General features: G+C 43.7%; 1 protein-coding gene across 6 annotated transcripts in view; it reads right to left on the bottom strand.

Moving 5' to 3' along the window:
- Positions 1 to 13,995, bottom strand: part of sorcs1 (sortilin-related VPS10 domain containing receptor 1) — a 180,349-nt gene that overhangs the window by 95,789 nt on the left and 70,565 nt on the right. For all 6 annotated transcript variants that reach the window (XR_015858240.1, XR_015858241.1, XM_088374787.1 and 3 more), the window contains exons 3-4: positions 12,039 to 12,138; positions 4,355 to 4,513 (exon numbers count right to left, since the gene is read on the bottom strand). Coding sequence is in view for 4 of the 6 variants with exons in the window: in XM_088374787.1 (XP_088230913.1) it covers positions 4,355 to 4,513; positions 12,039 to 12,138 (259 nt within the window). In the remaining 2 variants the exon portion in view is untranslated. The remainder of the gene's footprint in view (positions 1 to 4,354; positions 4,514 to 12,038; positions 12,139 to 13,995) is intronic.

The following is a 13,995-nucleotide window of genomic DNA, read 5'->3' as shown; positions in this document are numbered from 1 at the left end:
TTTAGGACAGTGATGTTGAACAATAAAGTCAAAGTCAAAGTCAGCTTTATTGTCAATTTCTCCACATGCCAAAGACACACAAAGAAACCGAAATTTCGTTCCCCCCTATCCCACGGTGACAAGACATGGCTCACAACAGACAAACAAGTAAACAAGTATAACAAAAGCGTGCTGAATAAATAATAAATAAATAACACAACAATAAATAAATAAATAAATAAGAGGAGCAGGAAAAAAAAAAAAGGAGCAAGTGCGCGTACAGCAGACATTCCCGAAAATAGCGCAACAGTGCCGCACGCTACGCAGAAGGGGGTAGCGAGTTCAGGGCCCTAACAGCCTGGAGAAAGAAGCTGTTGGCGAGTCTGGTGGTGCGGGAGCGCAGGCTCCTGCACCTCTTCCCAAAGGGCAGAAGGTCAAACAAAGAGTGAGCCGGGTGACTCACATCTCTGGCAATCGAGGTTGCCTTGCGGGCGAGATGGGAGGTGTAAATGTCCTTCAGAGAGGGGAGCGAAGCACCAATAATCTTACCAGCCGTATTCACTATGCGCTGCAGGGCCTTCAAGTTCTGTTCAGTGCAGTTACCACCCCAGACAGCGATGCAACTGGTGAGGACGCTCTCAATGGTGCCACGGTAGAATGTAGACAGGACTGCCTGAGGAGCACATGCACGCCTGAGCTTCCGCAGGAAGTACAGGCGGCGCTGAGCTTTCTTTGCCAGTGAAAAGGTGTTAGCGGACCAGGAGAGGTCCTCACTGATGTGCACCCCCAGGAACTTGGTGCAGCTCACCCTCTCCACCACAGCACCGTCGATGATCAGCGGCAGGTGTGTTGTGTGACCCTTCCAGAAGTCAACAATGATTTCCTTGGTCTTATTGACGTTCAGCAGGAGGTTGTTGTCCCTGCACCACGTGGTCAGAAGGTCAACTTCCGACCTGTACCGAGTCTCGTCGCCCTTCGTGATGAGACCCACCAGAGTCGTGTCGTCAGCAAACTTCACTATGCGGTTGTCGCTGTAGGTCGCAGTGCAGTCATGCGTCAGCAGGGTGAAGAGCAATGGACTGAGCACGCAGCCCTGGGGGGCCCCCGTGCTCAGCGTGATGCTGGCGGAGATTTTGTCGCCAACACGCACCACCTGAGGCCTCTGACAGAGGAAGTCCAGTACCCAGTTGCAGAGGGAGGTACTGAGGCCCAGCTCGTCGAGTTTGCAGATGAGACGCTGCGGCACAATGGTGTTGAAGGCAGAGCTGAAGTCCACAAACAGCAACCTCACAGATGAGTCCTTTCTCTCCAGGTGGGTGAGGGCCGAGTGGAGGGCAGAGCAGATGGCATCCTCAGAGGACCGCTTGGCACGGTACGCAAACTGGAAAGGGTCAATGGTGGGGGGAGAACGGACTTGATGTGCTCCATGACCAGCCGCTCAAAGCACTTCATGATGATGGGCGTCAGTGCCACAGGGTGGTAGTCATTGAAGCAGGACGGTGCAGGTTTCTTCGGCACAGGTACGATGGTGGCAGCCTTGAAACACGAGGGCACGATGGCCTGCTGCAGGGAAACGTTAAAGATGTCCGTGAAGACACCCGACAGCTCCCCAGCGCAGTCCTTCAGCGCTCGACCCGGGATGTTGTCAGGGCCCGCCGCCTTACGGGTGTCAATAGCGGCAAGCGCCCTCCTCACACCGTCGGCAGAGAGGCGCAGGGGCTGCTCGTGTGGGGGGGGAGCGGTCTTCAGCGGGCAAGTGCTGTTCTGGGCGTCAAAGCGAGCAAAGAAGCGGTTCAGATCGTTCAGCAGACGGACGTCGCCCTCACAGCTCCTCGGCGCGGGCTTGTAGTCCGTGATGGTCTGAATGCCCCGCCAAAGGCTACGTGCGTCCTTGCTGTCCTTGAAGTGGGTGGAGACCTTGCACGAGAACGTCTTCTTCGCTTCTTTGATGCCTCGGGACAGGTCGGCCCTCGCTGTCCTCAAGCCAGCCTCATCCCCCGCTCTGAAAGCCTTGTCCCTGGCCCTCAACAGTCCGAGGACAGCCCCCGTCAGCCACGGCTTCCAGTTCGCGCGAGTGACGACGGATTTCGAGCAAGTCACATCATCGATGCACTTCGTGATGTAAGAGGTAACAGTGTCAGTATACTCCTCTATGTCCGTCCAATCGTTGTAGGTGGCTGCCTGCTTAAACAAGTCCCAGTCAGTGGAGTCGAATCAGTCACGAAGTGCATCGGAGGCACCCTCAGGCCACACACGAACCTGCCTCCGAACCGGCCTGGATGCCTTTACCAATTGTCTGTATGCGGGCAGAAGCAAAACGGTGAGATGGTCAGAAAGCCCCAGATGGGGGAGGGGGGTGGCTTTGAAAGCTCCCTTTTGCGCCGAGTAGACTAGGTCCAGGAAGCTGTCTCCACGTGTCGGAAAAGGAACATGCTGGTGAAGCCTCGGGAAAACAGACTTCAGGTTGGCATGATTGAAGTCTCCAGCGAAGATGGTGAAACCGTCAGGGTGCGCTGTTTGCTGTTCACTGACAGCCTGGTACAGTTCACCAAGCGCCGCGATCCTGTCTCCTTCGATGTTGGAAGGCGGGATGTATACCGCGACTAGCAGAATCGCGGTAAATTCCCTCGGCAGATAAAAAGGACGGCACTTAATGATCACAAACTCCACAAGCGGCGAGCAGCGCTTACATACCACCACAGAGTCCCGGCACCATTCTTCTCGGATGTAGACGCATATTCCACCTCCTCGCGACTTTCCCCCTCGTACAATGGCACGGTCCGCCCGATAGCACGCTAGCCGCTCGAGATGCACTGCAGAGTCCGGAATGTTGTCACTCAACCAGGTCTCGGTGAACACGAGCACACAGCAGTTCCGCACCGTCCGGTTCGTAGACCTCAGCAGGCGAACGTAATCCATTTTGTTGTCCAGCGATCGAACATTCGCCAGAAGAATGGAGGGCACCGCCGGTCGCGCTGGGTTGGCCGCCAGCCTGGCCCGGACGCCTCCGCGCCTGCCCCTCTTTTGCCTCCTCGCACACCGTTTCCGACGGCTCCCAACCGGGGGAGGAATAGCGGGTGAGGTCGGCGACGTTTCAGGACGTAGCAGTCTGAGCGCCTTTAATGTCGACGCTTCAAAGTCCAGAACGCCGCAAAACCCACTTCTGCCGATGTCAAGCAGAACCTGCCTGCTGTACTTGTAGCACGGACGAGACGAACACACAAGACTGTCGGACGAACACTCATTAGACGAACAAATCACCGTACTGACGGGACAGAGAGTGGCCGCTGCGTGTGCACGCGCCGCCATCTTGAATATGTAAAATATAATAAAAACAATGATTCCATGCCATCATTCATTATTTGAGGAGCAAAATTTGTAGTTGTTATGCAAATGGATCCGAATACTATTCAGTTATGAATACACACTCAGATTTAGTAACTGATATGTAACTGTCTTTCAGATGCCCTATTGTTGATCATCTAATTTTTTTATTAACACTGATTCACCCTTGAATTTAAAAATCTAATTTCTATAGAACATCTCTGAAATTTCGTAGCATTTAGTATTTAGCATTTTACTTTTCTTAGTTTTAAATTATTTCAATGTGGGTTTGTATTTGTTAAAGCAATACTTTTTCCTTTTTTTTTCCATTTGTGTAGCTTACATGATGTCATTACAAGAATGCAAAGCTGTATCAAGCAGAGTCAAGCAAGGAGGCTGAGAGGCTGGGCGGGTTGGAAATCTCTTTTGCTAATTATTTTTGTGGAAAGAATAACTGGGTGGTAAAGCAAGTGACAGCAACTTGACAGAAAGCATGATGTGGAGTAAACGGAAGAGTGAGAATTTTACAACCTAACTATCTGAGAGGGTCCTCCAATCGACAAATGCACCATCACTGCTAAAAAAGGGTGAGGACAATGAAAGGGAAGCAGTTTTTGGGTGGTAGTGAGTCAGTGACCTGGCGAAATAGGAGTGAATATACTACATTTTTACTTGTCTGTCTCAATGAACTGAATGATTTGTTTAATTTACTCACAGTTTCCACTTTCCTGTCTCATTTTTAACTATAGCAACTTAATAACGACAATTTGTGACTGTTTTCCATCAGTGATGAACTACTACGTGTTTTTAGATGTGAATACACAGTGGTAACATCCATTAGGGTAAAGGTAACCTCGAAGGTTTTACTATGGCCCTTAGATTAATGAGCCTGGTTTTAATAGAAGTTCACCAATGATAATGGTCGCTAACTAATACTAATTAGCACTGTTTTATGGAACGAAACAACATTTGTCCAACTGAGGATGAGGAACAAAACCTGAAGTCTTTTTCTTGTTGAGAATGTGAAACAAGCCTAAACCAATTCCCTTACCTTCTGTTCATGACTGTAAGCCAGAATCCAGTCCTCTTGCTCGGGATGGAAAAGTAAGCTGAGGATGTAGAAGTTTAGCCGATACTTTTGGTATGTTGCACCTTCATCAGAACTGATCAGAATACTGTTTTCCACTTCGGTGTCCGTTAAGAGCATAATCTTTGGAAAGAATAAGATAAATAAAACAAAAATTGAAGGTTAAGAGCATAATCTTTGGAAAGAATAAGATACATAAAACAACAATTGAAGGTATCCATCCATCCATCCATCCATCCATCCACCCACTTTCTACTGGTTATCTGTAGTTGGGTTGTGACTCAGCAGCTTTAGCAAGGACATACGTACATACGTACATACATACATCCACCCACCCATACATTTATCCATCCACCCAACTCATCCATTCAACTGTCCAACCAGCCATCCATTCAACCATCCACCCACTTTCTACTGGTTATCCGTAGTTGGGTTGTGGCTCAGCAGCTTCAGCTGGGAAGCAGAGACTTCTATCTCTACAGACACTTCTTACAACTGTTACAGGGGATGCTATTATTCACAGGCAAGCTGAGAGACATAGTCTCTCCAGCGTGTCCTGGATCGTAAGACAATTTTTATTTTATTTTTTATTGGGAGGAAGTGGGGATCCTGCTTTACACGTTAGGCACCTAGCTTCATATGCATCACGACCCTCATTTCGGCATTTCGGTCTCCACTCGCTGGCAAGCACTCACCTACTTCCTCCTCATACACGCCCACACACACACGCGCACACACACACACACACGCACGCACGCACGCACGCACGCACGCACACACACACACACACACACACAGACACACACACACACACACACCTACAGGCAGGCAATTTGGAATGCTCAATCAGCCTACCATGCAGGTTTTTGGAATGTGGGAGAAAACCGGAAACCCACACAAGCATGGAGAAAACATGTAAATCTACCACCCACCACCTGTGAGGCGGACGTGCTAACCAGTGCTCCACCGTGCCGCCCTGCCACTTGCTTTTATAAACAAGGGTAATCATAGAACGACATCTACCAAGACAAACTGTTAGGAGGTGCAATGTTTTTTACCAAAAAACTCTGAGATGTATAATTGTGTATTCAACTAATATAACAAAAAATACGGTCCAAACAAAATAACTATAACCAAAATGAATGTACAACTACAGTATGCACTTTGTGTTTTAAGTCTGCAAATGCCTGATTCAAGGGAGGCTGCAATGCCAGCAGAGCAGGTGCACGAAGTAGGGTGACCAGACGTCCTCTGTTCCCCGGACATCTCCTACTTTTCAGCCCCAAAAATCTGTCCGGGGGGAATTTCAAAAACTGTCCGGGATTTTGTTCGACTGCCTCACATTGTCAATAGAATTGCCACTCCGTTCCATTTCACTCTATTCCAGGTTTCTCTATAATCGTTTGCAAATAAGTCACGCCCTTCTCCTCAAATCTAGCCACCTTGCTGATTGTGTGTGTGTGTGTGTGTGTGTGTGTGTGTGTGTGTGTGTGTGTGTGTGTGTGTGTGTGTGTGTGTGTGCGTGTGTGTGTGTGTGTGTGTGTGTGTGTGTGTGTGTGTGTGTGTGTGTGTGTATCTGCGTGCGTGCGTGTGTGTGCCCGACTCGCAATTGACTGTCTCCCGCCAACTGTCCATCGACAGCTCCAGCACGCCTGTGACCTTCATGAGGATAAGTGGTTAGGAAAATGGATGTATTCACACAAAGACAACTCAAATAAAACAACAATAATTCCATAAAATTTATTAAAATACATATAAAACTGAATCACGCCCGCGACCCTCATGAGGATAAGTGGTTAGGAAAATGGATGTATTTACACAAAGAAAACTCAAATAAAACAACAATAATTCCATAAAATGTATTATAATATATATAAAATTGAATCATCTTAAATGTTAGTAATACATAAAATGAAGAAAGTTGCAGAATTAGTAATTGGCTACCTGTACTCCTGTATTATAGGATGGGCATCTGTGTAGTCATATGGAACAGACTTCCTCAAAGTTTTCATTTCTTACTTTCTTTATTAATTGACAGCATATCATAAATAAGAGTATGGCTACTTGCTGCACTGCATATTCATTTAACACAAGGTAACGCTGCCATTCTGTGTGCCTGTAAATCTAGCACATGAAAGCAAAAGCAGTTGACACACTAATCAGAATTATGACTTGGTTTCTTTCTGCTGCATCGGTGAGGTGCTACCAGATGTTTGATCCAGTGGATGAAACAAACGCAGCTCTTTTGATGTGAGGCATTTACTGTCAGGGCTAATGGAACACTGACTTGACATTTTAGCTCACCCAGACCCCTAACAGACTTGACAGAATTAGTTCCTGCCTTTCCCTTTAATTGGCTTCTTTTCTCATTTTGAACACACTTGTATGTAATGCAGGGATAGTGCTACACTGGTTTGATAGCCCGACCAAAACCTGTTTAGTCTCAGTTAAGCCCTTCCAGCATTTTGTTTGATATTATAAAATGTATTTATTAATTTTACGAGCCTCCTTGTGTATCGGTCAAGCCCCCTTTAGCCCCGAGAAATTTCTGGAGCCGTTCCTGATGTAGTGTATACTAGTATACTAAGCATTGGTACACTAAATTCCTCTGAGGTCATTGACAATTTATTTGTTGTTTTAGTGTGAATATGTTTTAATTGTACTATTAAGTGATTTTTCATACCTTATATATTTTCTACCTTTTTGTATTGTCTTGGTTTATTATCTAGACCAGGGGTGGGCAAACGTTTTGAGTTGCGGGCCGAACTGGCTTCTAAATTTTGACCGAGGGGGCTGAACCAGGAGCAGATGGATGTAGTGTTTGTGTGAAGTAATATAAACAACATGTAAAGGTCATTTCATAAATGGTTTTGGCCTTTAGTAGGGAAGTAAAGCGTGGATATTCAAAAAACGCTTTTTGGAAACAAATACATTTATTAACAGCATTAAAAAAATATTTCACCGAAAAACTACTAGCAGTGATTCTCATTAAATAAGACACTGTTGTTATGAATAACAGTCTCCATCACTTCAGCGCCTGCAGGTCAGACTTTTGAAAGATGTTTATGTAATGAGGTGAAATCACATCAAACGGTAAACATTCTGACCAAATACATCATCTTGAAGAATCAGTGAAAGAATACATCTAAATAAAGTACTAATATAGAAATTGCTAATAAAGAAATCAAAAAGGCAACACGGTGACAGATTTACTGAAAATCAGAGCAGAGCGTTAACTCACAAACACCTGGTGACAGAGGTGAGGAAATGGGAAACACGTCCTTAAATTTGGCCTTAAAAACTTTAAAAGTTAGATTAGTCGAAAATAGATGGTGCATCATAAACTTGTCCCTGTACTTGACTTTTGACCCGCAGTTTGTCGGTGAAAAAAGTTTTGCTGAGTCTTCAAATTAGTTGTCAACCTCTCCACTCTAGCCGCTTGTTCATGTGTTGACTCCTAGCATTGTTTGCATGCTTCGTAGCAAAGTGACGGATAATATTGTATCTCCTTGCAACCGTTTCTTGGCATAGCAGACATAACGGCATTGATCGGACTTCAGCGAAAAAATATTTTGTTGTCAACTCTTTTTTTAAACACTCGGCAGTCAGTGTCCACCTTTCTTTTCCCTGAGCCACTCATTTTGATGGAGGGATTCCAGGGGAAGGTTTGTGGGTGGCTTTGGCGTAAAACTATATCTGAAAGCTCAGTGCGTGAATTACGAGAATGCTGACATCACAGTCCACACTCAAAATTCGGCACTGATAGAAATAGAGCGCGGAGTGCCCTGTGTCCGTACTACTGAGTACGTACACACACTTGTGAGTGTGCACCGCACTTTCTAACGCGGCGGGAGTAAATGCGCGGGCGTGCGTTTTTCTATCTACTGGGGAAATGCAGTCATTGAAGGGAAAATGACCCAAAACAATGTATAATAATACAATTTATTCAGGTTTAGCGGGCCGGATTAAACGGCCCTGCGGGCCGGGTGCGGCCCACGGGCCGTAGTTTGCCCATGGCTGATCTAGACCATTGAGTCTGTAAATACACAATTATTATTCTTATTATTGTACATCCATCCATTATCAGTATCGCTTGTCCCCACAGGGGTCGCAGGCGTGTTGGAGCCTATCCCAGCAGTCATTGGGCGGTAGGCAGGAGACAACCACCCTGGTTTCCAGCCAATTGCAGGGCACACAGAACAACCATCCACACTTGTACTCACATCTTTGGGCAATTTACATTTCCAATTTCCATTATCTACCACTTATCCGGGATCGGGTAGTGGAGGCAGCAGCTTCAACAGGATATCCCAACCCTCCCTCTCCCCAGCCAGGCCAGCCGGGAGACATAGTCTCTTCAGTGTGTCTTGGGTTGTCCCCTGAGTCTCCTTCCGGTGGGACATGGCCAGAAGACCTCAGCAAGGAGGCATCCTAATTAGATGCTCGAGCTATCTCATCTAGCTCCAATCAAATGCAGTGGGCAGCGGGGTGGGGGCTTTCACATCACATGCAAATCTCACTCGTGTGTTTGGAACCATATGAGTTTATTTGGCAATTGATTTGGTCTGCACCATGGTGTTAATCCCTGACCAACTGACTGCATTAAGAAGGATATAAATGATGGTTTAAATTGAAATGAAGTAAAAAAAATTTGGTGGAAAATGTCCTCCTGAAGTGCAGTGCAGTGTTACCACTGCATTGCACACTGTTTTTAGATATGAATGATATGCAAGAATACATTTTTTATTCATAATGTCCTTCAAAGTCAGTGAACAGGAATACATTTTAGAGTACCTCCCTTTCCACAGTCTTGATCCCTACGCAATAGATGGCTGAATGTAAGCTATTTGGTGCCCCAGGCAGGTGAGATACTGTATATCTGATTGGCAAGTACAATATTGTAATCAGTCGACACAATTCTATTCTGCAGTCATCTGCCAGTTGGGGTCGGCTTTCTGCTGGGGTGGACGCTAGCCATTACTTTTTCGAAATGTAACAGTCGATGGGGGATGCGGATGGTGGCTATAAGCACTGGTAATCGAAGGTGGGGGGGTGACATGTCGGGAAACTCCCCAAATTCCCGACGGCCAACACATCCCTGTTGACCTGAGATGCATGATCAGTATGGGCAAACAAGGGAAATGTACAGCAGTCCACACAGTCCACCTCATCATCAATCTTTTTATTTTTTGATGTAATAATGAAAAACGCATCCCCCTGTAAGAGCAGTTCCATATTATATTTCTTATTCACTGGATGACTGTGTCAAAGAGAGAGGTGGCTATCGAAGGTGCTGTTGTATGATTTATAGTTTTAGGTCATTTATTGTATCGAGACCCCCTTTTATTGAAAAATCAATGTGCAGTCATTCTCGGCATGATGTTTCTTATCGTCTGATCATAAGAGCGGATGAGGGTGACATATTTACTGAACTAATGTGCCGCTGCCTTGGTGTTTGCCAAGAATATAGACTCCTTTGAAAAGAATCCTACACTGAATTCACTCATTCATTTATCTTCCGAACCGCGAGGCCCAATACAAAAATATTTAAAAAAAAAAACTTATCTAAGCAAATTGTGCAAAGCGAGTAAGTGTAAAAATGAGAATTTAAAACTTGGAAAAACACTCAATGAAGCTGAGGGTAAAAGGCCCAACTTTAATCATTTGTTGCAGTTTATGTAGTTTTTATAACCAAGTCAGTTGACTTTGCAAGTCATTTTAATCATTTTTTAATCAATAAAGCTCAGTGGCCTAGTGGTAGAGTGTCTGGAAGGTTGTGGGTTCAAACCCCGGCCGGGTCATACCAAAGACTATAAAAATGGGACCGATTGCCTCCTGGTTGGCACTCAGCATTAAGGGTTGGAATTGGGGGTTTCGATCACCAAATGATTCCCGAGCACGGCACCGCTGCTGCGCACTGCTCCCCTCTCCCTCGGGGGATGGATCAAAATCACACGGGGATGGGTTAAATGCAGAGGACAAATTTCACCACACCCAGATGTGTGTGTGACGATCATTGGGACTTTAACTTTAACTTGTAAAGTACCGTGATTTCTGGACTATAAACTGTACCCAAATATCAACCGAACCATCTAAGATTCAGGTAAAATACTGTTTTGTTCATATATAAGCCGCACTGGAGAATAAGCCACTGTTTTTTTATTTTTTAATTTCCATATGTAAGAGGATATTCACAAACTATATAATATCATCAAAACCATGATAAATACATAGATAAGCCGCACTGGACTATAAGCCCCAGGGTTCAAAGCTTGTGCATAAAGTAGCGGCTTATAGTCTGGAAAATACGGTTACCACAATTAGAAATCATATTTCCTGTTAGTGGTATGATTTCAAATTGCATTGCAAAAAATAAGATTATCAAAGACAAGGCATGTATCTTTTATGAAGATAGAAGAAGAATTTATGAAATTGTGCCACGTGGGCAAATGCCATACCAGCAATGCACCTTTTCGTGTACTTCCTGAGCATGCAAATTGATGAATTGCCATGTTGCCTTTAGACTTTTGTCCCAGCAGTCTTGGGTTATACCTCTGTACTACTACTTTACTCATGATTCACTTTCTGAATGCATATTCACTAATTGCCTTTTTACTGTATTTGCTGTCTCCCCATTTTCTTGAATGACTTACTTCATTCTCTTGTTCTTCTTTTACTTCTCTGTCTTCTCTATCTGCCAGTGCCCTTCAGCACTTTTCTCCCTCAATTCCCAGCAGCAACAGAAACCTAATTTACTTGCACTACATTGGCTCAATAGAGACTTTTGTTTGCCAACAGCAGCGGTCACATGGTATCATGTTCAGGGTCAGAGAACATGCAGGTTTGGAAGTTTTGAGGAGGTATTTAGAGTTTAGAGTTTCTTTTTGCTGTTGGTTCATCGAAACCTATCTGAACAATCTGCATATAAATGGGATTTACAGACGGAGTGGAATAATTTAGCTTATATTTACAAGACTGCTAAGGTTTTAATTTAAAAAATGTTGACTGTACAATTAAGAAAGTACAGACATTTTATGAAACTCACAATACTTACATTCAAAGGGGGTTAAAAGTATTTGGACAAAGTGACAGCTATTAATATAATGCATTTCTTATTACTTGGATGAAATCCTTTGCTGGTTAAGCTCTGGAACCTATAGATACAAGCAAATTCTGAATTTTCTTCCAACATATACTTTGTCAGGTTTTCCATTCTGTGTGTACATCAATTTGCTTAAAGTGTCAACTATTTTGTTATACACTAAAACTAAAAGTTCATCAGCTAAGATGACCACGTACAATACTTGAATGTTATTAAACAAGATAGCAGGAACATTTAGAGGCCATTAAACGCACTATCCATGTTCAAGTGGTCCTGTGTAGGTGGTGGGCAATGATCATGTTCTAGGTGACTCATGATGTAACATTGAATCTTGAGTGTGACATTTTTTTTAAACCCCAATTGGTAGGAGCACAACAGATTTTTGATTGGCATTTTTAGGACTACTGAATTCCTGAGGTGCCACCAGCATCCTCTCTGAAGGCACTTGTGTTGCTGGCCAAGAAATAACAATAAAATGCATTGCTTGATATTGTGAAATCTAGTTACAGTATTTAAACAAAGTATGTAATAAATGTGCAGTGTTACCTTTCTTTTGTTGTTTGGGCTCACGTACAAGTAACTAAGTACTGTCTTTGCTCCAACTTTGTCATTCAGTTTCTGGTATGTTGCTCCATAGTCAGTTGACCTGAAATTTGATCAGAAAGGTCTGGTGAACATTTGAAAAATGACTTGCTGCAATTAAAATTGATAGTCGGGTTTGACATGGATTAAGGCACTGATATAATTAAGTCCCTATTGAGCTGAATACATCAACAGGCTCTCCCCCAGGATTGCAATGGGCACGTTACAATGGCCACAGTACTGGCTTTCTCTGATTCATTATTACATACATAATATGCCCTGCATTTGAGATTTGAATTAGCGTTACCTAAATTCCGAGAAATAATAACGCTAGTGGGGAAAAAAGAATACATGCATGTAGTTTGAGCACAGATTGAGGCTTATGCAGACATTTGTGTTCTTTATCTCACATTCAGCTAAACAGGCCTCTACGCTAAAGTAAAGGAAAACCCAAAAACCAAAATGGGTTTGAGTAAAAAAAATTCATAACGGAACAATAAGTCTGTCTGTAAGTCTATGTGTCTGTGTCCGTCCATCCATCCATCCATCCATCCATCCATCCATCCATCCATCCATCCATCCATCCATCCATCCATCCATCCATCCATCCATCCATCCATCCATCCATCCATCTCCATCCAAGCCATCATATAAGCAGCAAGTATATTCCTTGGTATACAAGAATATTCCTTGATTTCAAAAGTAAAAGTCAGTTGTACAAACATTCCAATCGAGTTTGACGCTAGTTTTAAATTAGACTGAAGGATCTGTTAGAGAGCCCCCTGAACGCAAAAGAGAAATATCCATGCCATGCTTGCAAATTTACTGTCCCTTTGTATATATCACTGCCTGGTTTGTGGGGTCCATGGTAAGAATTCAATTTCCTCAGGGTGCACTATTCCGGATGACTCCAGAATCATCAACCCTCTGGTCCATGGGATAGTGACATCGGGTTATTGATCTGCTCTTCAGAAGGTATGACTTATTTTCAGTGTCACAGCGACTTTCACAGTTGACCAATAAAACAGTCCAAACTCATCAGATTACAAGATGATGAAAGATGCAATAAATGATAAATGATAGTTTCTAAGGGAGAATGATCCCAACTGATATGTATCCACCTGGCAAGCGACTCTTTATTTACTGCTCACAGATGTGTGAAGTTGGACTGTGACTCAGATATAATCTTGTGAAATGGAAGTTAATGAAATTGATATCCAGTAATGTGATTTGGATCTCAGAGGAAAATGTAAGTACTGTACATTTTAAAAAGAGACAAACATTCCATTGCTCATACATTTGTGGTGAAAGCTGAGCTCAGTCCTTGCTCAAACTGAAATCTTAAATAAAAAGTAGACCACTGAAGACTGTTTGGCCATTACAGAATAGTTATTGGTATTAGTATAGTATCTATAGTACTCCACATACAATACAGATAATCTGTAATCTGGATAATGTGTCTTTTAGAAGTAGTAATCAATTAAGACAAAAAAATAAAGCACAATGCAATTGGTTTGAACATCACATTTTCTTGATTTGATCATTTAATAGTTTGCATCTTATATATATTTTTTTATTTAACACCAAGAGAAGGATCACACAACACACTAAAAATACTGACTTGTGGTATTGTTTTATAACAACCACACGAGGGAACCCTTTATTTTTTACACAACCTCTCATGCATTTTCTTCCATTTATCCGGGGTTGAGTCACGGAGGCAGCAACCCAAACAAAGAAGCTGAGACTTTTCTCTCCACAGCCAATGCATCCAGCTCTTCTCGAGACATTACCAAACCAGACATGAGACCAGAGCCTTAAATTTGGCACAGGGTGTGGTCTAAATATATGCAAAATTGGGTTGGACCGGGTGTAATTTTTGCAAATGCATGCAAGTCGTCGTATTCAAGAAAGGGTACGC

The sequence above is a fragment of the Syngnathus floridae genome, chromosome 4 (genome assembly GCF_059516105.1).
Source record: "Syngnathus floridae isolate MCC-2025c chromosome 4, RoL_Sflo_1.0, whole genome shotgun sequence".
NCBI lineage: Eukaryota > Metazoa > Chordata > Actinopteri > Syngnathiformes > Syngnathidae > Syngnathus > Syngnathus floridae.
Note: the sequence above shows the minus strand (reverse complement) of the source record. Positions and strands in the feature narration are given on the sequence as shown.